The sequence below is a fragment of the Rhizophagus irregularis genome, chromosome 1 (assembly GCF_026210795.1).
Source record: "Rhizophagus irregularis chromosome 1, complete sequence".
In the NCBI taxonomy this organism is placed as follows: Eukaryota; Fungi; Glomeromycota; class Glomeromycetes; order Glomerales; family Glomeraceae; genus Rhizophagus; species Rhizophagus irregularis.
Window position 1 is genome coordinate 5,133,021 of NC_089429.1, and position 27,217 is coordinate 5,160,237.

A 27,217-nucleotide genomic window follows, 5' to 3' on the forward strand; every position below is an offset into this window, starting at 1 on the left:
TTATAAAATGAAATGCGAGAAATAAAATAATATGAAATAGATTTGAAATAAATATTTTGGAAGTTAATATAAGAAAAAGATTAAAAGTTATTAAAAAGTTTAATGTTGTGTATAGAACTGGGAGAACCCCAGTATAAATAAGAGCACACTGGGAGGACCCAGTATAAATAAGCCTTTGTTGGTGATCATATTAGTCTGACACTGGGTGGCCCCAGTTATAAATAATCCCTAGCCTTGATCACAGTTTATTTGCGCAAGATATAAAAAGTTTATAAATAAAATCGCGATTATAGATTATAGATTATATTATAGAATGTATAGAGAAATTATAGAATCAAAGCTGGAACTTTGAAAATATTAAAATTTAAACTGTATTTTAAAAGAAGTAAAAGATAAAATAGTAATTTAAATGATGATAAAATTTTAAAAAAAATATAAATAAAAGTGAAATTATGAAATGTTTAAATAAAAAAAATGTCTGATATATACGATGAGTTAGAAGAGATTAAGAATAGACATGAAATAGAGAAACATAATGAATTAAGAAAAGAATATCAAGTGGACCCTTCATGTCTAAAATGTTATAGTACTGATGAAATAGAGATAGGAGATTGGTTTAAAAGATTTTGGAAGATTTTTCAAAAAGTAATATTAGAAGCGATGAGTTATAACAAAAATACATATGTAAAATTAATGGAATACATAGTACTAACAAGAAAGGATGGGGAAGAAAGTTATCCATCTAGTAAAAAGAAAAGAAATAGAGAATTTGAGAAAATAAGAAAAGAAGGGGAAAAACTTCTAGATATAGTTGTAAGGTCAATTAGATATAGGAATAAATCAGATTACAGAAAAATGGGAATTATATCAGTGATAAAAGTGATCTGCGAACATTACATATTGAGTGAAGATAACGAGTTTATATTAGACGATCGAACAGAAGTGAATCTATTAGGAAATAGAGAATTATTAACATATAGATATATTATAGAAGATGACGAATTAGATATAAGATTTGCAAAATTTGAAGAATGGTTAGACGAAATAGAATCAATAACCATTAAAAACAAAGGATACGGTACTATGAGATATTTCAAAGAAATACTACATTTAGAAGAAAATATAGTAGAAGAAGAAAATAGAGAGAAAGTCAAGAAGTTTCAGAAAAGTATAACATATCAATGGTGGGATATAAATGAATATCCAAGACCATGGGTAAATGACGATATAACAGATAAGATAATAAAGAAAATTAGTATCAATAATAATAGATTCAGGAGCATCAGTCAGTTTAATATCAGATAAATTAAGAAAAGAATTAAATATTCCAATAATAGAAAAGAGTGATATTAGATTTATAATGGCTAATGGAACAAGAGTTGCATCAAAAGGAAAAATAGAAATAACAATAGAAATAAATGAAAATACAGAAATGAAAATAATTATGGACGTAATTGAATCAGTAGAAAAAGAATTAATATTAGGAAATGATGTGTTAAGAGAAAAGAAAGGAATAATAGATTATAATGAAAAGATATTACATCAGGAAATTATATAGTGCGAAAAGTTGCGCAAGTTTACACATCATAATATTTCGTAAGCTTCCAGACTCGCCGCAAGTTTGCGTAAGCGTAATATTTTGTAACTTTTTAAAATATTTCGAAATATTACGATATGCAAAGCTTCATAATTTTACGATTTGTAATATTCCGTAATTTTGCAGTTCGCAATATTTCGTAATTTTACATAATATTTCATAAGTTTTCAGATCCGCCGCAAGTTTGCGTAAGCGTAATATTTTGTAACTTTTTAAAATATTTCGAAATATTACTGTATGCAAGGCTTCATAATTTTACGATTCGTAATATTCCGTAATTTTACTGCGTAATACTTCGCAACTTTTTAAAATATTTCAAAATTCTATGATGCGTAATATTCCATAATTTGACGATTCGTAATATTCTGTGATTTTACACAACTTAATATTTCGTAATATTTCAAAATATTTCGATAAATAATACTTCATTTTCTGTACTATAAGTTTATATAATGTATGTTTTATTAGATATAATCATAAAAAATTACAAGTATTTATTAATATATACAGAATACATAAAAGTAAAAAAAAGAAAGAGTAGAGTAACAATATTATTAGACGTAAAAAGAAGAGAAACAGCTATAGTAACGTTAGTATTAGATATAAAGATAAAAGAAATATTGTTATTATTGTTAGTATTAAGGTAAAAAGAGTTAAAGAAACAGTAAAAGGAGTAAAAGAAACATGGATATTATCGTTAGTATTAAAGTACAAGTAAAAAGAAATAAAGGAAACGTAGATAGTATTGTTAGTATTACGACATAAAGTAACAAAGAGGTAAAAAAAAACGCGTTAATATTAAAATAATTAGTATTAATAAATAAATATTTCTATACCTGCAAAGTAATTGAACAAAAGAATAAAGAAATAAAGAGAAAGGAAAAAATAAACATGTTGTTAGTATTGTTAGTATCGTTAGTATTAAAGTACAAGTAAAAAGGAATAAAGGAAACATGGATATTATTGTTAGTATTACGATACAAAATAACAAAGAGGTAAAAAAAAATGAAAATAATTAGTATTAATAAACAAATATTTCTATACCTGCAAAGCAATAAATTATGAAATATATGTAAATATATTGTATATAATTAAAGAAATAATAGAAAGAAGAGACAAAAAAATTAAAAATATTGAACAAAAGAATAAAGAAATAAGAAACAAAAAAAATAAGACAAAAACGCGTGCATGATTAAATGATTAAATGATTAAATCACATGCAAGGATCAGCCTAATTTTGATTGGCCAGAAAATACGATATCGTAAAATTACGGAAATCCGCATTTTAAAAAATCACAGAAATTGTATATGCACAATTACTAAATATTATCCCCTCGTGATAAATTAAAAATTATCAACACAAATTCAACACAAATTTAACAAATTTAACGAAATTTGGCCAAAATTAACAAATTTTTACCAGAATTATCAACACAAATTGAACACAAATTGAACACAAATTTCAGCCATGATTTATTTATGTCACACCCGTGTTGTTAAGAATTAATAACCATTTTATTTATTAAAACTATATTAATTATGGTAAAAAAAAATGCTATTACGTGTGATATATATAAAAAATAATATTTATTTCCTATGCAACCCATAATTCTCTAATAAACTATTTACATACCGACCTTCCTCCTCCATGTTATAAGAGTCAATAGAAAGTATATCATCATCAGCTATGCCATCATTGGCCGCACCATCGTTGGCCGCACCATCGTTGGCCGCATCATCATTAGCCGCACCATCGTTAGGCCTACCATCGTTAGTCACACCATCATCAGCCGCACCTGCTCTATCGTCAGCTGCTCTATCACCACCATCATCTACATCATTACCATCATGAGAATCATCGTCCGAATGTGTAAATTTATCCCTATTTTCCAACTTTTGCTAAAAATCAATAAATAAATAAATAAACTGTAATTCAAATAATTCACATTTTGCAAATTGTAAATTAAAAACTTACTAAGTTGTTGATTATCTTCGACTTCATTATACTTTCGCTCATTTGAATGTTTTGATTATTAGGATTTAAGTACGTTTCACATATGCTAATCGCATACGCTATTTGTGTTTTTGAGGGATTTTTATTTTCTTTTCGCAACTTATCAATTATCAGCGACATACAGTCCCCTCTCGATATAACGAACCCTAGGTTCCAGCTGATCAGGGTTTCGTTATAAGCAACTTCGTTAATACTATAACGAATTCTTCGGTATAGGAATATTGGTTATACAGATCATGTGACTTGTTGATCTGATTACCGATAATTTAACATTTTTTTTAATCTTTTTTTTATAGGGGTGCTTTCTAAACTTCAAAATAGATGCCTAGAATGAGAAGTAAGTGAGAACTGGAGGTTTTTTATATTAATTTCATTTAAGAACATTTACTAATGTTCTTTTTTATTTTTTTTATTGTAGGGAACTTCCTGGACTTCAAAATGGACGCCTGAGACGAGAAGTAAGTGGGGAACTCAATTTTTTTTATTTAAGAACATTTACTAATGTTCTTTTTTTATTTTTTTATTATAGGGAACTTCCTGGACTTCGAAATGAACGCTTGAGACAAGAAGTAAGTGGGACAACTCAATTTTTTTTATTAATTTCGTTTAAGAACATTTACTAATGTTCTTTTTTATTTTTTTTATTGTAGGGACTTCGAAATGGATGCTTGAGACAAGAAGTAAGTGGGACAACTCAATTTTTTCTTTTAATTTCGTTTAAGAACATTTACTAATGTTCTTTTTTATTTTTTTTATTGTAGGGACTTCGAAATGGACGCTTGAGACAAGAAGTAAGTGGGACAACTCAATTTTTTCTTTTAATTTCATTTAAGAACATTTACTAATGTTCTTTTTTTATTTTTTTATTATAGGGAATGCTTCCTGAAGTGTTCTATATAAAAATGTTTATTATAATTCCTTTTTTTTGTAGGAATGCTGTTTAACAATAACTGACTATATAATAAATAAATTATTAATGATATATTAATTTAACTAGGAATGTCCTTACCCCTGTGATAAATATAAATTAATAACAATTCACATCAAATCCTATTACAACCGAATTAATGTAAATTAATGTAATTCTGCCTAAATATTAAATAAAATAGCCAGAATTATTAATCTTGATACGATCCTAATACAATCCTGATCTATAATTTAAATATAAAACACAGGGGTGATATTTAATGTCATAATGCATCAATATTTATTAATAATTACATTTAATTATAAACTATAGAAATTCTTCGTTATAACTGAAAAAAAATTCGTTATAAAAAAAATCTGTTATATCGAAAGGCATTTTTATATAAGAAATTCACACACTTTACTTTGTACTACGTTATACAGTAAATAAATAGTAAACTTCATTATATCAAGGTTTTTTTCATATTTAAAATCGGTACCACACTGTATGATCCGTTATATCGTGTTATTCGCTATATCGAGGTTCGCTGTAGAGAGGGGTGACTGTATATGTCGTAGGTTGCCCATCTTTAACCTTTTTAAATAGGTTGTTGTAACATCTTTTCACCTCCGCCTTATTCTTCCATTTCTGAATCTTTGACGGACTAGCCTGAGTGTTAGTAGACGGTAATTTATGCCCAGTCACTTCGAAAACAGAATACATAACGTCTTTAACTCTAGACGTGAACGTCCCTCATATGCTTCTATGTTGTTGTACTAACTATTAAAAAAAAATGTTAGTATGAAATTTAATAAAATTCATAATTGCTTTAACTTACAGTCGGGGCAATTTTTTTTTCGAAAAAAATAATCCATTGATTTTTTTTGAACTGGCGCATAAATTCCGGATTTTCGTCTTTTAAATATTTTTCAGTAGCGAGTTTGTACTCGTCTTGCGAAGGATAAACAAAATTTTCAAATAAAATTTTTGACACCTTCTTAACGAGCTTCTAATCAAACGAGGTTAGCATTTCAGGTTTACATTAAATAATATTCATCTTTATTACCTTTACATACTCCGGATCTATTGTATTATTATTATTTTTGTTATTATCGTTGAGCTTTTTTTCTATGCTCGAGAGACGGGTTTCAAGATTTTTTTGTCCGGTGATAAGAACTTCAAGCTTAGAAATTATCTGCGAATTGGTTCTTAATAGTTTTTCTATTGTTTTTTTATTAACTTTAACAATAAAATATAATTTAACTATATATTATATAATTTCTTTTATAAAGAATATGATACATATTATGTCATATATACCATCAACACTATCATCGGATATTCTCACTCGCTTCTCAGCTTCGCTACCCTCAGTACTACATTTTGAAAATCTTTCATTATCGTCAATTCTTCGTTTCTCGCCACGCTTTGTAGCCATTATGATAATAAATTTGAAACGAAAATATGAGAAAAAGGAGGAAATATATGAGAAAAAGGAGGAAATATATGAGAAAAAAGAGGAAATATATGAGAAAAAAGAGGAAATATATGAGAAAAAGGTGAACTAGAAAATTCGAAAAGGATGAGGAAAAAGGGGGAAATACATGAATCAGAAATTCAGAAAAAGAAGGCAAGCTGTCATAAGGTAATTTCCGCCATTCTATACTAAAAAAGAAAAAAAACTTGCGAAATATTGCGAAAAATGAATGAACTAATGCGAAATATTACGAAAAATGAATGTACTAATGCAAAAATTTTGCATCGTGATATTACGAAAAAATATTGTAACACTTTCATAAGAGAACTTTAAAAAAAAACTCTCGTAAAAGCACATAATACAATCGAAATATTAATCAAATCCAATTTATAAAAAAATAACATGTTACACATGTTGGGGCTTTTATGCATGGAAAAAAAAAGTTGCAGCCAGTGAACTCATTTGGCTGATCAGATTGATAGTGATCTTGAGCGCTTATAACCTGATTATCGCATAAATTTGTGGCTGATCATCTGTCCATTATTGTAAAAGTGATTTGCCGTGTTAAGCCAATAAATTTGCGGCTGATTATCAGATGATTAGCCGATTGAATAAGCCATCCGAATTCTTACAGCCCGTTACAGCAAATTCAAAATATGCGAAACACTCAGCACTTTTGCTGTCAGATTCACTTGGCAGGTTGCCGGCAAATTGAAATAGTAAATAAAATAATAAACAATATTTATATGGTACATCATAGACTTGTTACATTTATTTTTAGATTTGCCAACCCACGAACTTGGCAAGTTCCCGACAGCAAAATTGCTGAGTGTTTCGCATATTTTAAATTTTGCTATAATGCGTAAAATTGCGAATGATTCCGCGATATTAGCCACCAGATTCTTACAGCCAGTTCCATTCATTAATGCGTAAATTTGCGTAGTCGTGTCTATTCAAATAACTTAATCAATTGTAATCCATTCAATTAATTCATTAAATTTTTACAATGAATTTGCAATATAATTTTATTAGCACATATAATCTTATATAAATTAAATAGTGAATTGATACTTTTCATCAAATTTGACGCGTTAATTTAGTAACATGAGTTTCAAATGCCCCCTTTGTATGCGAATATTCAGTCAACGCTTTGCATATACTCAACACGCCCAAAAATGCTTAAAAAATGTAGAAGTAGAAGTAGAAGATGATGATGATAATAATGATAGTGAAAAATATAGCAGTGAAATGGATACAAGAAGTAATCTAAGTAGTGAATATGAAAATGATAAAGTTGAGGTAATTATGTTATTCCAGATTATTCTTTTTAAAGAAAAAGCTCAAATTATACTAACTCATTTTGGTTTATAATTTTAGGTGGATGATGATAATAATGTACAAAATATGTCATTTGACAGTATTGGAAGTGCAATATCAGAGATGAGCCTTGAAGATAGTAACTTTGAAAATATATTAGATTCATCTGAAGAGCCTGAAATTTTTGAAGAACCCAAAAATCTCAATACCAAAACTTGCACAGAATTTCCTAATGATGCTTATAAAGATCTAATGTTATTAGTAACGAAATATAAAATAAACAATAAAGGTGGTAATGAAATAATACGTTTTTTTAATAAACATTCAAATCTTACAGAATCACCATTACCAAAAAATATTGAACAGGGACTAGCATTTATGAATAATATGAAGTTTTCTAATTTAGAATTTAGTAAAGTTCTTATAACAAAACATAAGGATAAAGATTATTTTCTTTATTATCAAAACTTAATACAGTGCATCAAAAATATCTTAACTGTTCCTGACATAACACAAAATTTTGCGCTATCTTACGAAAACTATGAGGTAAATAGTAAATATTAGTTAATTCAATAATTTAAATAATATTTATTTTAATTTATTTATATTATTTTATAGTATAATAGAGAAAGTATTTACAGTGAACAAAACACTGGAAAATGGTGGAAAACTACGCAAGAATCCTTACCTACTGGTTCCAAATTATTATCAATTATTTTATATTCAGATGCAACAACTACAGATACATTAGGAAAAAGTCAATTGCATCCAATATATATTTCATTAGGCAATATCCCAATATGGCGTCATAATAAACAGGATGCAAAGCAACTTTTGGGATATTTACCAATTTTAGAAGCTGCAAATAAAGATCTGGTTCGTGATACCTTTCATAAATCTTTACGTCATTTACTAGAACCAATTATTTTATTAAAAGATGGTATAGACCTTTTTATAAATAATGAAAATACCTGGTTTTATCCTAGAGTTTCAACTATTATTGCAGATTGGCCAGAAGCCGCAAGTTTTTGTTTAGTTTATAAATCCTCCAATTCAAGCCTTCCATGTCACTCCTGTTTAATTAAAAGGGACAATCTTGCAAATATAAACTTATCGGTTAATGATGTAATACTAAGAACTCATGATGAAATGCATAAATATTTTGAAAATGATACACAAAAATCTGTTTGCATAGAATCTGTACCTAATTTTTTTGGGATTTGCCGTAAGTATGCAAAAGTAGAAATAATTATAATAACATATATATATATTAATTATAAATATTTATATTATCAAGGAATATAAATATCTACTTGGCTACTGTTCCTGACAGAATGCATCATTTAGATTTGGGTTTATTTCGTTATCAAATTATCTTCACGTGCGATATCTTAAAATTGCAACATGTTAATGGTAATAAATTAGTTGAAGAAGTAGATTGCCGTCTAGCAGCAATTCCACGTTTTCCCGCCATTAAAATTTTTTCCAATGGACTGCAGTCAATTGCAAGATTAACTGCTAATGAATATCGAAGTTTGATGAAAGTCATGATATTTGTTATTGATAATTTATATGATGAAAATAATAACGAAGTAGATAATTTTGTAAATAATGATGATCTTGTGAAATTGTACGAATATTGGAATGAAATGTATATTTTAAGTAGATATGAAGAATTTAGTGAAAGTGACTTGGAGAAATTTAATATATGTATTAAAATTTTAGTAAAATCGAAAATTTAAATTAAATAAATTAAATTAACATTTAAATTTTAGGATGCAATACATAGATGGGCGCGGATGTTTGTCAAGGCTTTTAAATTTGTTTCTCCTTCCAATTTGAAGTTGCCTAAATTGCATTCATGGGTTTATCACATTATTGACTCAATACGATCTTATGGCGCAATAAATGGCTATACCACAGAAACTTACGAAAGTCTCCACAAATATTTCGTTAAAATACCCTACCGAATTAGCAATAAAAAAGATGTCGAACCTCAGCTTTTACAAACTGTAAGTATTTGGAAATTTATTTATTGTATATATTTATTATATAACTTAAGATGGAAATTAAATTAATAGATAAAACGTCAAGCAATATCTATTAGAATGTCTCAACATTCAGTGAATCCAGCAAAAACACCTCGCACTTGTAAATTTTCTGCAAGACTCTTTGATTTCTCTTTACAAGATGCAAATACATTTTTTAATGAAAAAAAAGATTCCGTAGACAATAAAATGCAGACCGGTTTTGCTAGATTTATAAGTTGTCTGGATTCATATCTAGATTTACTTGATGGGTTCACAATTATTGGTGAAACCCGAATAAACATATACGGATCGGTAACACTGGAAAATGGTGCCATAATGCGTGCCACAAACAGGTATCATAATAAAGTATGGTTTAGCGACATAGCTATTTCAATGGATTCTGAAGAATCAAATGATTATATATCAGACAAAGGACTTTGTTATGGACAGGTATTTTTCCAATTTATGTAATAATTTATTATAAAGTATTAATAAATATTTATTATTTATAGGCCTTATTGTTAGCAGAAGTATTAACAGACCCACCGCTAAATCTCGCATTAATTCAATGGTACGATTTTAAATCTAAAAGGAACCCATATTTATATGGATGTCCTCACTTAAAATTGATAGAATTATATAACTTTGTAGCTATAGAGTCTATACATGGTGTCGTTCACATAGTACCCCGATTTGATAAACAAAATGAATATTTCGTAAATAAATATATTTTTTAGTCACTTGATATAGGAGTTTTGATTTATTTTAATAAAATTATATCCTTAAAGAATTTATGGTCACGTTTCCCATATCATAAATAAAATGCAGATTTATTTATTTAATTATTAACAACACGGGTGTGACATAAATAAATCGTGACTGAAATTTGTGTTCAATTTGTGTTCAATTTGTGTTGATAATTCTGGTAAAAAATTATTAATTTTGGCCAAATTTCGTTAAATTTGTTAAATTTGTGTTGAGTTTGTGTTGAATTTGTGTTGCGTAATTTTTTATTTATCACAAGGGGATGATATTTAGTAATTGCATGTACGACGTACAAGATTTTTTTTTATGATTTTTTTAAGAAATGTACGCAAAATATTTAATCAGAATATAATTGTTTTATTTTTAAATATGATATATTGATGATTTTTTTTTTAAAAAAAAAAATTGATTTTTTTAAAATTCAATAGAATGTGCTAATAATAAATTAGTTTATTTTTAAATATAATATATTGATATTTATATTTAAATAACCAAAACATGTACAGTCACGTCCGAAAGTGACGCCCGATTTAAAATTAATGCCAAAAATGGCAAAACTTTATTGATTTTCATTAAAATTCACATAAAAAATAATTACTAAAAATGGTTAATAATGTGTTGGCCCTCCCCTTGCTTCTAGTACTGCATTTATTCTTTGTGGCATTGAAGCAACAACCTCTTCAAAAATGGAGCAATCCAAATTTTCCCATTCTTCACTTAGTGCAACTTTAAGTTCATCCACAGTTCTTGGAAAGACTTTACAACTCTGGATATTGTCCTTTAACTGCTTCCAGATGTTTTCTATTGGATTTAGATCGGGAGAATTTGCCGGCCAATCAATAACCACAATTTTATTCTTCTTCAACCAATCCTTGGTTATTTTCGCGGTATGTATGGGTGCATTATCCTGTTGAAAAATTGCAGCCCTTCCTGTTAACTCATGAACTGTATGCTGAAATGGATACAGATATGAATTTAGGATTCTAATGTAAGTATTTGAATTGATTTTTTCATTTCCTTCTTTATTTTCATCACAAAAAATTAATGGCCCTTTTATCCCTCCTGCAAAACATCCCCAAACCATGACTGATTTTCGACCACTTTTAAAGATAGGTGTCAAGCATTCAGTGTTAAACCTTTCCCCTGTGTGTCTCCAAACTCTTATTTGTCGTGACTGCTTGCCAATCTCAACACTTGATTCATCTGAGAAAATAACTTGTGCCCAATCATAAGCTGTTTTTTCTTTATATTTTTCACACCAACTAATACGAGCTAATGCATGCTTTTCTGAGATAAAGGGTTTTTTTGCAGCAACATGGGAATAAATTCCAACACTATGTAATGCTCTTTTAGCAGTTGTAAGGCTGCAATTTAAATCTAATGTATTAATGACTTCATGTAAAGGTTCGCGTCGATCTTGTGTAACTTTGTTTATGAGTGCATTTTTCTCATTATTATTGAGAGCAGGTGGACGCCCCGATCTAGGTAAATTTTCAGTTTTCCCTGTCTTCTTGTATCTGTCAATAATTCTTCTTATTGTGGTGGGGTCACGACCAATTTTTCTTGCTATTTGTGCAGGGTTAAAATTCTCCATATATGCTAGTATTTTTCCTTTATCTTGAGAAGTTAACTCAGTTCTATGTGACATTATTTTTTTAACTTTGCAACGCGTTTATTAGGTTATGAAATTGTGAGAAAAACATTTAAAAATAAAAAAAAGGGGGTATAAATAATGTAAATTTTGTGTATCGTAACACCGTACAAAATCGGGCGTCACTTTCGGACCCGACTGTACATGATTTTTAATTATTTTTAATTGAAATCAAACTAAGATCTTTTTTTTTAAAAAAAAATTAAAATAAATTAAGTGATTTATATTTATATTTAGAATCATGATATTTATATTTAGATAATCCATATCCGCATGAGATTTAATTAATATGTTTAATGATGAAAAGTCTAATAAATTAAATTTTAATTGAAACGAGAAATAAAATCAAACCAAAGAGGTATTGTTCAAATTTTATTTAAAGTGACATTTTACGACTTTCTTTCAAATTTTTACTCATCCCAAAATCAAATTACTAATAATGCCTCGCCACACACGTCGTCGTTCCCACTATAACGTCCATTGGAACTAAGCTATGATGGACGAACTTGTTGATATACGCCGAGACAGAAACTGCGCCTACCACAATATTAATGGTAGAAGCCGCCAAGATTTTTGGGACTCTGTTGCCAATAGGTTCATATGACTAATATCTATAATTTCTTTAAGAAAGAATTTAAATTCAAATTAACCAATCCATTTAATTGAATCAGAATAAATAGAATATTTCGAACGAGGGTTTCTGGGCAACAGTGCAGCCAAAAGTGGAGGAACCTCGTCAGGGATTACCATGTAAGTAAATAAATAACATTACATTCATATAAATTAAATGTATTTACCGAATATTCAAACTGATTTTGATATTTAGAACTATGTCCTTTATCGTAATGGTAACCTTGGGCAGCGGCTGTGGACGCGTACCGGCGTAAGATATTATCGCGAATTTAGAACGAGATTTTGGGAGAGGCCGGGTAATTATACTATAATAAAATTTATAATTAATATTTACGTTCATGTTTTAAATTTGATAAATTTGATCAATTTTAGTCACGCGTGATGATCGTAGGGCAAGGAGAAACTTACCTACGTATCGTAAGAAGATAATTATTTTTATTTTTTTATTATTTATTAAGTGAGTAGCTAGGCCCAGTCCGTACCAAATATCGGCTGGAGACTCACGTTTTTTTGGGCTGTGACTGATACTGACGTCCACGCCGTACAGCCTGGGTACTATTTTATAAAATAGTAGCGAACAAGTATCAAATGTGTATTTTTTTTATTAAGTTATAATAAAAATTAGAATTTACTTTAATTTTTAACATAAAAATTGTAAATAATAAAAAATTCGTAAATAAAAATAAATTTGCTTTCCCAAACTTAAAAAAAAAGGTGTTTATATAAAAGAAAAGGTGTTTATATTATTTTTGATTATTCAATAGTATCACATGCCCCTTGTATACGTTCTACTGCATATGCAGTTTACAATCTCGTAAATTTTTGAAATATTTCAACCGTAATATTACGCAGGTTTACAGTTTCGTAAATTTTTGAAATATTTTAACCGTAATATTACGCAGGTTTACAGTTTCGTAAATTTGCAGAATATTTTGATCGTAATATTACGCAGGTTTACAGTTTCGTAAATTTTCAAAATATTTTAACCGTAATATTACGCAGATTTACAGTTTCGTAAATTTTCGAAATATTTCAACCGTAATATTACGCAGGTTTACAGTTTCGTAAATTTTCGAAATATTTTAACCGTAATATTACGCAGGTTTACAGTTTCGTAAATTTTCAAAATATTTCAACCGTAATATTACGCAGGTTTACAGTTTCGTAAATTTTTGAAATATTTCAACCGTAATATTACGCAGGTTTACAGTTTCGTAAATTTTCGAAATATTTCAACCGTAATATTACGCAGGTTTACAGTTTCGTAAATTTGCAGAATATTTTGACCGTAATATTGCGTAAATCTTACGATATTGAAAACTTACGTAATATTTAACCGTAATATCACATAAATCTTACGAAATTGTAAACTTACGTAATATTTTGAAATTTTTCGAAATATTATGCCATAAACTTTCGTAAACTTACAAAATCGTAAACTTACGCAATTTTTCGCGCTATAAAATTTCCTAATGTAATATTAAGAGAAAATGGAAAAGATATTGAAATACCAATAGAATATGAAAATAATGACGAAAATATTAATGACAATAATGATAGTGATGATAGTGAAGATGAAGATAGTGAAAATGAATATGAAGAAACAAGTGAACGAGAAATATATTTAATAAATAATGAAGAAAAAGGACATATTATAGAGGAAAACTATTAGGTCTTGGCCATAATAATGGAGAGACATTAAAGATGCACAAAGATTGGACAGACGAAATAAAATATAAAGATTTAGAGAGATTACAAGAGAAAGAATTAAAAGATTTAGTTAAAGAATACGAAGATATTTGTATATATGGGGATAAGAAAATAAGTAAAACAAATATAGTAGAATGCAATATAAGGTTGAAAGATGAAACGCCAATAAATCAAAAAGCATATAGAGAAAGTACAGAAAATAGAGAAATAATAAAAAGAGAAATAGATAAAATGTTAAAAGAAGAGATAATACAAGAATCATGTAGTCCATGGTCGTCACCAGTAGTAATAGTAAATAAGAAGACAGGAGATAAAAGATTTTGTATAGATTTTAGAAAAATAAATCAAATGACGATAACAGACGCATATCCCTTACCAAGAATAGATGACTTATTAGAAAAATTTAGAGTAGCAAAATGGTTTACAACAATTGATTTAGCAAGTGGATATTGGCAAATAGAGATGAAAGAAGAAGATAAAGAAAAGACAGCATTTATTTGTAGTCAAGGATTATACGAATTTAATGTTATGCCATTTGGGTTAAAAAATGCACCGGCAATATTTCAAAGAACAATGAATAAAATATTTAAAGAATACTTAGATAAATTTATGAACGTATATATAGATGATATTATAATATATTCAAAAAATTGGGATGAACATTTACAACATATAAAGATAGTATTAGAAGAATTGAGAAAAGCGAATATGATGTTAAAATTAAAGAAATGTGAATGGGCGAAAAAGAATGTAAAATATTTGGGACATATAGTAGGAACAGATGGATTAAAACCAGATAATAAGCACAGGTCGAAAAGTGAAAAATCAGGCACCAATCGGTCACCAATCAGGTAGCTGATTGGTTACTGATTGGTGACCGATTGGTGACTGATTGGCATTTTCGCCAAATACTAGAGTTCCGAATGGGTCAGGTCAGGTCAGGTTAATTGATAAACCTGACCTGAAATTTTTTTTCAGGTCAGGTCAGGTCAGGTTATATCAGGTTGTCTGTTTGACCTGACCTGACCTGAAACCTGAAAAATTTCAGAACTATTTTTATTAAAGTATTGAAAAAAAATGGTACAAAACTTTTTTTTTTAATATAATATTATGAAAAAAAAACGTTTTTGCAACGTTTTTATTAAAATATTGAAAAAAATATTGCAAAACGTTTTTTTTAATATAACATTATGAAAAAAATGTTTATGCAACATTATTATTGAAATATCAAAAAAAAAACGTTACGAAACATTTTTTTAATATAATATTATGAAAAAAACGTTTTCGCAACGTTTTTTCTCGAAATATTGCGATTCAACATTTTTATATTAAAATCATATAAAAAAGTGAATCCCAATACTGCAATTCACTTTTTTTATATAGAATTAATATAAAAAAGTGAATCGCAATATCGCAACTCACTTTTTTTATATAGAATTAATATAAAAAAGTGAATCGCAATATCGCAACTCACTTTTATTATATAAAATCAATATAAAAAAGTGAATCGCAATATCGCAACTCACTTTTATTATATAAAATCAATATAAAAAGTGAATCGCAATATCGCAACTCACTTTTATTATATAAAATCAATATAAAAAAGTGAATCGCAATACCGCAACTCACTTTTATTATATAAAATCAATATAAAAAGTGAATCGCAATACTGCAACTCACTTTTATTATATAGTAGTATCAATAGTAGTTTCAGGTCAACAGGTCAATCAGGTCAGGTCAATCTTCATACCTGACCTGAATTTTTTTCAAAAATCTCATACCTGACCTGAATTTCAGGTCAGGTCAGGTCAGGTTACCTGAATTTGGCTGACCTGTTCGGAGCTCTACCAAATACCGTCACCAATCAGGCAGTTTGCTAACTTTTGATCCAGTGATCAGAAAAGGATGAAATATAGCTCATTGGAATCGTCTCAACAAGACGAATCTAATGGTAGTAAAATCGCATTTCTAAGATTAATACTTGATGAGAAATTAAGTAAAATATAAAAATAAAATGTATTATTTATATTTTATTTAATATTTTATTAACTATTAATCCTAGAGATGCGATTTTACTACCATTAGATTCGTCTTGTTGAGACGATTCCAATGAGCTATATTTCATTCTTTTCTGATCACTGGATCAAAAGTTAGCAAACTGCCTGATTGGTGACGGTATTTGGCGAAAATGCCAATCAGTCACCAATCGGTCACCAATCAGGTACCTGATTGGTGACCGATTGGTGACTGATTGATGCCTGATTTTTCACTTTTCGACCTGTGAAGAAAATAGAGAAGATTAAAAATTTAAAACTGCCAAAGAATATCAAACAAATAAGAGAAATAAATGGATTATGTTCATACTATAGAAAATTTGTGAAAGGATATTCAAAAATAGTAAAACCAATAATGGAATTAACGAGAAAGAATGTTCCTTTTGTATGGACAGATAAACAACAAAAAGCATTAGAAGAATTAAAAGAAAAATTAATAAATTATCCGATATTACAACATCCAAATTTTGAAAAAGAATTTATATTAATAACAGATGCATCAGGAGAAGGATTAGGAGCTATATTAGAACAATTAGATGAAAATAATAGAGAAATAGTTATTAGTTATGCAAGTAGAAGTTTAGTAAATGCAGAAAAGAGGTATCCGATAACAGAATTAGAATGTTTAGCAGTATTTTGGGGAATAGAATATTTTCATAAATATTTATTTGGAAGAAAATTTAAAGTAATAACAGACCATGCAGCATTAAAAGGATTTATAAGTACATCAAAAGTTCCTAAAGGAAGAAGAGGAAGATGGATGATGGAATTACAACAATATGATTTTGAGATAATACATAGACCAGGAAAAGAAAATAAGAATGCTGATGCGATGTCAAGGTTAATATGAGAAAGATAAAAGTTTAGAAAATAATAAATAGTAATGAATAACGAGATAAATAAAAAAAAAAAAAAAAAAAATGGTTGAAAGAATAGGATTAGAAATATATATATTTATAATTCATACAAATATAAATTATCATTGCATATTATTTGAAGATAAAGAAATAAAATTTATTTTACCATTTGAAAACGAAATAGAAAATTTATTAACAAATGGATGAAAAAGAATATGATAAAATTGTAAAGAATATAGAAAAAGAAGAAAAATATGTACAAGAAAATGGAGTTTTATATAAAATTAAAGATGAAAATAAATTTAGAGTAATAAGAAGATTTGAATTAGAAGGAATAATGTTGTAAACGGTCGAATATCAAGCATGAAAAGATGATAAAATCCAATCACCAAATGTAATTGCCAAATATTAAGAACGAACAAATTGATTATGAATTGGCGTAGATGGATAAATAATTAGCCGAAAAGGATAAACATTTAGGAAGAGTAATGATCTACATGATGTAATATTTATCAAATGATTGACAAAGAACCAATAGGATAAATAGAGTCGATCAATTGCGGCTTAGCAATCTTTAACAATAAGAACGATTAGAAAGAATAATTATAAGCCACAAAAGATAGATTATAAGCAAAACACATGAAGCGGATTGAAAGAACATATAAAATAATGTCGGAAAGATTAAAGAACATAAAATAATATAAAAGATAATATAAAAAGATAATACAAAGATGTTATAAAAGATAATATATATAAAAGATAGCATATTAAAAGATAGTGTATTTAAAATATAGATAGTATATTAGAAAGATAGTTCAAAGATAATATGTAAAAAGAACATAAAAGATAGTATATAGATAGAATAGAAAGTAGCATAAAATTTGTATAAAAAGAGAACGGAATTCAAAATAATTTCACAGTTCTCATCCACAGAACTCAATAAAAATATAAGTTTTATTTTTTTAATTATTTGTTAGTAAAGTTTAATGTTAATTAAAGGTAATAGGTTCGCCCTAAACTTTAATTAATATTTGCTTAATTAATTTTAATTGAATAAATGGAAATTTTAAGATGAATTAAATATACACTTTTGGAAAGTAATAATTCGTAGCGAGAGCTATTGAAGTTTGAAATTAAAGGTAAAAGTGGATATAATTTGGGGAAAATTTAGAGAAGTTAAATTTTATATCGTTCGACGTTTTATATTACTAACGCTATTTATGTTGTGAACCAAGAATGTTGTTGTATATTGTTGTTATATGTTGTTCGTTGATTATGTTATTGTTAATTATGTTGTTGATAATTTGTTCGTTTGTTCAATTGTTCGTTCGTTCGTTCATTCGTTCGTTCGACCATGAGAATGCCCGTTCGATGTGGCAACTCTGTAAATTGATGACAGAGGGAATTGGGGGACCTCAATGTATATGATGCATGATCATAAATTATCAGCACATTTTGGGATCCAAGCTACATATGAAAAAGTAAAAGAAAAATATTGGTGGAAGAATATGAAACGAGATATAGAAAAATATGTAAAAAGTTGTGATAATTGTCAAAGAAGAAATAATCCACAAGGGTTACATGAATTACATCCAATAGAAGTAAAAGAACCTTTTCATATGATTGGAATAGATGTAATAGGACCATTACCAAGAACAGAAGAAGGAAATAAATATATAGTAGTAGCAATAGATTTCTTTACGAAATGGCCAGAAGCAAAAGCAATAAAAGAAGCAAATGCAAAAGAAATATCAAAATTTATTTATGAAGAAATAATTTGTCGACATGGATGTCCAAAGAAAATACTTACCGATAATGGATCAGAATTTAATAATCAATTAACTAAAAATCTTACAGAAAAATTTAATGTTCAACATAAATTCTCGACTCCTTATCACCCTAAAACAAATGGATTAGTAGAACGATTTAATAAAACATTAATAGAATCATTGGCGAAATTAGTAAAAGAAAAATTAACGATATATAGAAATAGAGGATATGAAGATAAAAATTGGGATCAAAGAATAGCACCAATATTGTTTGCATATAGAAGTAAAATACAAAAATCAAGTAAAATGACACCATTTTATTTGACTTATGGAAGAAGAGTAATATTACCGAATGATGAAGAAGTTAAAGGAATTACAATGATTAAAAGAATAGAACATATAATAGAAGAATTACCAATAAAAAGATATGAAGCAAAGAAGAATATTGGAAAAGCACAAGAACAACAAAAGAAATATCATGACAAAATTGGAAAACGAAAACAAAACTTTCAAATAGGAGATAAAGTATTATACTTTGACGTGGCGAAATATAAAACACATACAGGAAAACTAGAAGAAAAATGAAAAGGACCGTATTATATACATGAAGTAATAATAAATGGATCGTACAAAATTAAAGAATTAAATGGAAGAATTTTAAGAAGACCAGTAAATGGAGAATTATTAAAGGAATATTTTGATAGAGAAATATTTGAACCATATATAGTAATATAATATGTTTGAGACCTGAATTCGATTCTTAATTTATGGGACATAAATTTTTCAAGAGGAGGATAAATGTAATAACTAAAAATATAATAAATAAATGACGCAGTAAATCCTGTGGCGCAGTAGGTCACATGATATGGTTACACAAGAAGAAATAGTTGGGAATACAAAAGTCACGTGACAAGTCACATGGCGCAGTAAGTGACAGATAAATATTTAGCCGATGGAATTTTGATAGAGAAAGAGTAGTAGATAGTAGAAATGATTTTCTTAAAATGTATAAATACAAGTGGATTTCGATAGGGAATTCGGCAGTTAAAAATTTTTGGAAAATAAAAAAAAAAATTTAATTTGCCCTTAAAAAAAAATAAACTAACACATTCTTTTAACCTTTTTCTTATGATGAAAAAGAGGTGTCATTTTTAATGACCTAATAATGATTTATAATTTTGGGGAAACTATCGCAATTTAAAATTTTGGTAAGAAAATAATGCTTATGTACTTTTTGTAACTAATTTTTATTTTAAACCAAGCATATAATATATTCGAACTCAACACGTCGGTGGCAACATATGATATTTTATTTTAATATCCTATGGGCGGCGTGTCACAACGTGGGCTAGGCGCATTCAGAATGCTGTGCAATATTATAAGACTTGTAGTAGAATAGGTTTTCATAAGCGGCCACCTTATCCAAGGTCTCGTCAAGATGTATATGCTTATATTGTGCACATTAGGAGAATAGTATCACGACTACCAAATAGGTGGTACTGTACCTACTGTAAATCTTTTATTGATCGCGGATGGGAAGCCGATGCTTCCATGGATCAAGCGGTACGACTACATTTATATAGTTGCCCAAAGTATTTTAATTTCGACTATTATACTCATCATGCTGAAATGATCCAGAAAGCCTTTAGGAGATATATAGAAAGAAGGAACAATAAAGCGGCTAGGATTATCCAGAAAGTCGCTATCCCCTGGTTGTATAGATCAGGCTCTCCATTGATACAAAAGGCCGAGCAACGCTTCTACTACCTTGCAGTATCCCAAGTGTAAACCCCGAGGTTTATATTTATTTTTTCTCATTCGAATGAACAGGTAACTGAAGATTCATATTTATTACAAAGTACAAAAAATCATGTCGACATATACCGAATTCGCAAGCATTGTTAACAGCACTGACAGCACTAGTGAGGAGGTTATTTACGAGGCATCGCGCATTCAGCCTAATGTTGTCTCAAACGAAACTGTCCTCAAAATTATCCGCGCATTGAAAAACACTATAGTAGTCGCATTAGTATCTGGGTTTAGCAAAACCAGTTACCTCGTCCAGGATCACGTGAAGTATATCAAGCGAATCCAAACGGCAAATTCTCCTGTATCATATGTGAAGTTTGTGGCCAGAAAACTCTTCCCAGATAATGCGGCATATACTGCTAAGATAGCAAAAATCCGCGAATCATACAAGAATAAACAAGCTCTCCTAGATAAGCTTGAGGCCCTCTTCGAATTGTATTATAATGCGACTAAGGACTCATCAACTGGTCCCCCAAAGCGAGCTATTACTAAAAACGAGGCTGAGAAAACCTTAACAGAACTTCTTGCATAAGCGGCTCCTGTAGTCCTACGATCCTGTACGAATTTAGTCTATTGTGAATATTTTTTTCTCTTCAAGGCATTTTAAAAATGCATTTGCCAGATTTTTGCCTGAATGAGAACCCTTTAAATAAACAAAATCAAGAAGAATATCTCTAAGTTTCCAGTTAGCATCAATATAATGGCATGTTATGCCGAGAAATCCAAGAATATTAGGAGAGGTCCAAGCATCTAACGCAAAACTTATTTTTCCTGGAACGTTCTTCAATTTTAATAGGTAAGTAAATTAATTTAATTATATGATAATACACTGGTCGAAATCAAAACTTTCAGTCATGTGACAAATCGGCTGATCTGTCACACATTTCGGCCAAATTTCGTAAATTATTAAAAATCGGCCAAATTTTGACATATATGATTTATGGTCGATTTATTAATTTTGTTAATCAAACGTTACGCGTTACGTGTTACGCGTATTAAAAGTTTAAAAAAGGATCATCTTATACATCCTTTTTTAAACTTTTAATAATTTTTTTCTTCCCCTCCCCTTTCCTTTCCTTCGTTCCCCTTCCCTTCCCCGTTTCCCCTTCTTCCCCTTTCCCTTCCTTCTCTTTTCCTTCCTTCCCCTTCCCCCTTTCACTTTTTTCACTTTTTTTTATAGGTTCGGCTTTCGGGTGGGCTTCCAAAGTACAGAAACTCCAAAGATTCGTAAGTACGAATTCTTTGGAGTTTATTTTATTTTTTTAATATGAACGGTTACTAACCGTTCTTTTTTTACTTTTTTTTTTAGGTTCGGCCGTTTGGGTAGGCTTCCGAAGTATGGAAAAACCAAGTTTCGTAAGTATGAAACTTGGTTTATTTATTTTTTATTTTTTTAATTTAATTTAATATGAACGGTTACTAACCGTTCTTTTTTTACTTTTTTTTAGGTTCGGCCATTCGGGTGGGCTCGAAGTATAGAAACCCCAAAGATTCATAAGTACGAATTCTTTGGAGTTTTTTTTTATATTTTTAATATGAACGGTTAATACTAACTGTTCTTTTTTATTTTTTTTAGGTTCGGCCGTTCGGGTGGGCTTCCGAAGTATGGAAAAACCAAGTTTCGTAAGTTCGAAACTTGGTTATTTTTTTTTTGTTTATTTTTAATATTATGAACGGTTATTAATAACCGTTCTTTACTTTTTTTTAGGATCGGATGTTCCAAAGAACGGGAAAATTCCAAGATTCGTAAGAATCTTGGATTTTTTTTATTTTTTTAAAAAAAAATGTTACGAACGGTTACTAATAACCGTTCTTTTATTTTTTATAGGTTCAGGTGTGCTTCCGTGTTCCGAAGAATGGGAAAATTCCAAGATTCGTAAGAATCTTGGATTTTTTTATTTTTTAAAAAAATGTTACGAACGGTTACTAATAACCGTTCTTTTATTTTTTATAGGTTCGGGTGTGCTTCCGTGTTCCGAAGAACGGGAAAATTCCAAGATTCGTAAGAATCTTGGATTTTTTTTTATTTTTTAAAAAAAAATGTTACGAACAGTTACTAATAACCGTTCTTTTATTTTTTATAGGTTCGGGTGTGCTTCCGTGTTCCGAAGAATGGGAAAATTCCAAGATTCGTAAGAATCTTGGATTTTTTTTTATTTTTTTAAAAAAAAATGTTACGAATGGTTACTAATAACCGTTCTTTTATTTTTTATAGGTTCGGGTGGGCTTCCGTGTTCCGAAGAACGGGAAAATTCCAAAGATTCGTAAGAATCTTGGATTTTTTTTATTTTTTTAAAAAAATATTACGAACGGTTACTAATAACCGTTCTTTTCTATTTTTTAGGATCTGGTGAGCTTCCGAAGAACGGAAAACCAAGAAACCAAGATTCGTACGTAAGTACGAATTTTGGTTTAATTTTTTTTGTTTTTTTTTTTAATATATGAACGGTTTACTAATAACCGTTCTTTTCTTTTTTTTTAGGATCGGGTGGGCTTCTGAAAAACGAAAACCCAAAGATTCGTAAGAATCTTTAATTTATTTATTTATTTATTATTATTACGAATGGTTTACTAACCATTCTTTCTTTTTTTTTTAGGATTGGGTGGGCTTCCGAAGAACGAAAACTCAAAGATTCGTAAGAATCTTTAATTTATTTATTTATTTATTATTATTACGAATGGTTTACTAACCATTCTTTCTTTTTTTTTATAGGATCGGGTGGGCTTCCGAAAAACGAAAATCCAAAGATAAAGATTCGTAAGTACGAATCTTTACTTTATAATTTTTTTTTTTTGTTTTTTCTTTATTACGAACGGTTACTAATAACCGTTTTTTTCTTTATTTTTTAGGTGCGGTGGGCTTCCGACGAACGAAAACCCAAAGATAAAGATTCGTAAGTAATATACTTACGAATCTTTTTTTTTTAATGTTATGGAACGGTTACTAACCGTTCTTTTGATTTTTTTTTATAGGTTCGGGTGGATTCCGTCTTTCCAAGGAACGGAAAAAACTAAAAATTCGGTATGAATCTTTATTTTTTTATTTTTGTTTATTATTACGAACGGTTTCTAACCGTTCTTTTTCTTTTTTTTTAGGTCGGTGTCATCCGAAGAATGGAAAAAACCAAGATTCGTAGTACAAATCTTGGTTTTATTTTTATTTTTTTTTTATAATATTAACGAACGATTACTGATAAACCGTTCTTATTTTATTTTTTTAGATTCAGTGGGCTTTCGAAGAACAACGGAAAACCAAGATTCGTAAGTAAGTACGAATCTTGGTTCTTTTTTTATTTTTTATTTTTATTTTTTATTACTATGAACGGTTTACTAATAACCGTTCTTTTCTTTTGTAGGTTTCGGGATCTTTAGAAAAGTGGAACCAAGATTCGTACTTACGAATCTTGGTTTATTTTTTATTTTTTTTTAATATTATTATGAACGGTTATTAATAACTGCTCTTTTTTTTTCTTTTTTATAGGTTTGGTGTCTCGGGTGGGTTCTGATAAACAGAAAAAAACCAAAGATTCATAAGTAGAATCTTGGGTTTTTTTGCTTTTTTTTAATATTATGGAACGGTTACTAACCGTTCTTTTCTTTTTTTTTATAGTTTCGGTGGATTTCCAAAAGATCAAGATTCGTAAGTATATACGAATACATGAATTATGTGATTGTGGAATTGTAGATTAGTAATACTTATTTGTAATATGCATTTATAAATAAAGTTGTGATTTATTGCGAATATTAAATAAAATGAGTTGTGGCTGAATATTAGTAAATAAATTTAGTACAAATTTGCAACATAAATTAAGTAACATTCGGAAAACTATTCACCAAAATTTGCTATCTGAAATTGTTCCGAATGTTAACTGAATTTTGGCCGAAATTTCAAGCCGAACTTTAGGCGAGTGGCAGCGAACTGCAGCCAAAAAATCAGCTAAAGTTCGACCAGCATTAGACTATAAATTAGCCTAAAATCGGCTGGTTGAATTTTGGCCGATTTGGACTATTTTGACCAGTGATAATAAATTAAAATTTATAAATTCTTTACTAACCTGTAATAAATTTTGAATTTTTGTTTGATAATTTTTAAAAATTTTTAAAATATCATTTTTAACTGTATCTGCAGTCAGAATACGTGCTGATGGATTACAAATATTAATCAAATAACCAAACTCGGGAGATTCAACAGTAGTAAATGGCAGATCATCTGCAGCGATCCATGTAGCAAGTTTTTCCCGAAAAATCTCATTTGTAAATATCTATAAATAGGTTTAATTAATGAATAAATTATTACTTTAAAAATAAAATAAATAAATTATACTTACTAATCGTTGATTATCTTCACGTAGAAAATTATTCATCAATTCTACTTGCTTCATAGTAGGAGGATCAATTTTGTTTGGATGTAACTTAAGATGGCGATTTAAATTACCTGTTGAGCTCCCTTTGCCCATATTATATTTACCGCCACTGTTAAATAATATATTATATAAATTATAAAGGAATTTTTTAACTGTATTGAAATATAAAAATTCTTTACCTGCAATATCGGCATTTTGCCCATATTACGCCCTTTTCATCTTTAAACTTATCAAAATGATTCCACACATTACTTCCTTTTTTATTTTCGTCCAATGTGCTTAAAACTGATTCATCAGCTTTATTTTCGTCTTGAATATTTTGTTCTTCTTCATTTCTACGCAGTTCTTCATTTATACGCAGTTCTTCTTCATTTATATGTGGTTCTTCTTCATTTATACGTAATTCTTCTTCATTTATACATGATTCTTCTTCATTTATATGTGGTACTTCATTTATATCTTTTTCACTTAATATTTCTTCTTGAAGTAATATCTCATCTTCTTGAAATAACACTTCATCCTCTTCTTGATCAAATAACATTTTTTCTTTACGTGAACGTTTTGATTTATGAATATTATTATTTTTAAACTCTTTATTGTTTTTATGTTTTTCTTTAAACATTTTATATTTTATGAAGTAAAAAAAGAAAAATTTTTTTTACAAAAAAAAGGATTTTCATAGATTTATAACAAACAATTGATAATCAATTTACTAATTTGGTTCAATTATTCTGATCAACAGGTTTATTTATTTAATAAATATTTTACATTTAAACGTAATAATAATTTAATATATGTGACCCGAATCTGACCCGGATAGACTCGGTTAGATTAAAAAATTTACCTGACCCAATATCAGGTTAATAATTTGTCAATCTGACCTGAAAATTTCAGGTCAACCTGACGGGTCACCCAGGTTGACCTGACCCGTTCGGAGCTCTAGAAAGTCCTGTATATATCTTCTTTGTCGGTAGAAGAGTGATATGTTTTTTCGATATTTTTAAGAATTTTTTGAGAAAACTTTGAACAGAGGTTTCTTTTCATGTATATTATGTATACAAGAGTATAGAGTCCGGAAAATCAAAAAACTAGGGCTTATTTCTATGTATGAAAAATAGTTTTTATAATAAATTTTTCGTCTAAAATAAATGGTCCTAGGATTTTGCGGAAAGAGTTCTCTGATCAAATTTTAAGTAGGTTAGTTAATCTATACTAACAATATCTTTCGCAATATCACATCACGTGAGAATCGCGAGATCAGATGTAATATTCCATTAATATAAATTGGTTTTATTTTTTTTTCACTCTTGTTCTTTTAGTCCTTTCACTATAATTTCGTCTTGGAAAAGTATGTAATTTATTTTTTGTTATATTGTATCATTTTTGTCTTATTTTATTGCGTAAAGTGAAATAATTTTTAATATAAATACATACTAAATACCATTTTATTGTTAACTTTTAGTAATAAGAATATGTATAATAAAGAATGTATTTTGCGCATTGCATTTGTTAACAGTTTAAATATATTTAATTATAAAAGCTTTATACATAGAAAACATGATGTCTTTAAAATATTGCTAAACTTGTTTTATACTATAACTCTCTTCAATTAAAAATAAAATTGTACCAACAATACTAAATTTTTTAAAATAATATAGAATTTTTCTAACTATTCATCGGGGTGATGATCACTGGTGACTGAAATTATGACGAACGACCAGCATTAAAAAAATATAGTGCCGGTAAAAATTGATAATTCTGGCCAATGGTGATGATCACCCCCGGTGATTTAAAATCTCATTAATAATTTTATAAGCAAAATATTTTACTTTTTATAAAAAAGTTGCAAGCTGTTAATATTTCTTTGATTTCTTTTTTTTTGAAAAATATTGAAAATATCAATCTGATCTCACAGAATTTTTTCGGGTGTTACTGGACTAACTGGAGTATTTGACACTTCAGGTGTACTGTACATATTTCTTGTACCAGATAAAATTTTTATAATTATTATGATACACTCAATCATTAAAGTTAACCTTCAGTATTTTCAAGAACCATAATATAATCTTTGTCGTTAAATTGATCGTATAGTTTCCATCCAAACATTATAATGCATAAAATTATTAATTTATCTTCAACTGCAGATCGGAAATCAATTAATTATAACAATGATGTTGTTAACAATCCTAATAGTGATAATAATAGTGATTTAACAATATATTCAGGTATTTTTATTAGATTTTCTATGATAAATTAATGCCTC

At 28.5% G+C, this 27,217-nt stretch overlaps 4 protein-coding genes across 4 annotated transcripts; 2 read left to right on the plus strand and 2 right to left on the minus strand.

Moving 5' to 3' along the window:
- Positions 1 to 3,184: 3,184 nt before the first annotated feature.
- Positions 3,185 to 3,614, minus strand: OCT59_001061 (uncharacterized protein; the record flags this gene model as incomplete). Its single annotated transcript, XM_066139284.1, has 2 exons — positions 3,185 to 3,496; positions 3,573 to 3,614. The coding sequence occupies 2 exons, from the start codon at positions 3,612 to 3,614 to the stop codon at positions 3,185 to 3,187; spliced, it is 354 nt and encodes a 117-aa protein (XP_065988702.1).
- Positions 3,615 to 5,271: 1,657 nt separating this feature from the next.
- OCT59_001062 (uncharacterized protein) lies at positions 5,272 to 5,956 on the minus strand (the record flags this gene model as incomplete). Its single annotated transcript, XM_066139285.1, has 4 exons — positions 5,272 to 5,298; positions 5,357 to 5,527; positions 5,585 to 5,757; positions 5,839 to 5,956. The coding sequence occupies 4 exons, from the start codon at positions 5,954 to 5,956 to the stop codon at positions 5,272 to 5,274; spliced, it is 489 nt and encodes a 162-aa protein (XP_065988703.1).
- A 14,695-nt stretch (positions 5,957 to 20,651) lies between these two features.
- On the plus strand, positions 20,652 to 21,122 carry OCT59_001063 (uncharacterized protein; the record flags this gene model as incomplete). Its single annotated transcript, XM_025332474.2, has 1 exon — positions 20,652 to 21,122. The coding sequence occupies one exon, from the start codon at positions 20,652 to 20,654 to the stop codon at positions 21,120 to 21,122; it is 471 nt and encodes a 156-aa protein (XP_025171419.2).
- Positions 21,123 to 21,928: 806 nt separating this feature from the next.
- OCT59_001064 (uncharacterized protein) lies at positions 21,929 to 23,230 on the plus strand (the record flags this gene model as incomplete). Its single annotated transcript, XM_066139287.1, has 10 exons — positions 21,929 to 21,946; positions 22,167 to 22,213; positions 22,299 to 22,336; positions 22,419 to 22,466; positions 22,545 to 22,592; positions 22,675 to 22,722; positions 22,806 to 22,854; positions 22,935 to 22,940; positions 23,073 to 23,111; positions 23,188 to 23,230. The coding sequence occupies 10 exons, from the start codon at positions 21,929 to 21,931 to the stop codon at positions 23,228 to 23,230; spliced, it is 384 nt and encodes a 127-aa protein (XP_065988704.1).
- Between the last annotated feature and the right edge of the window lie 3,987 nt (positions 23,231 to 27,217).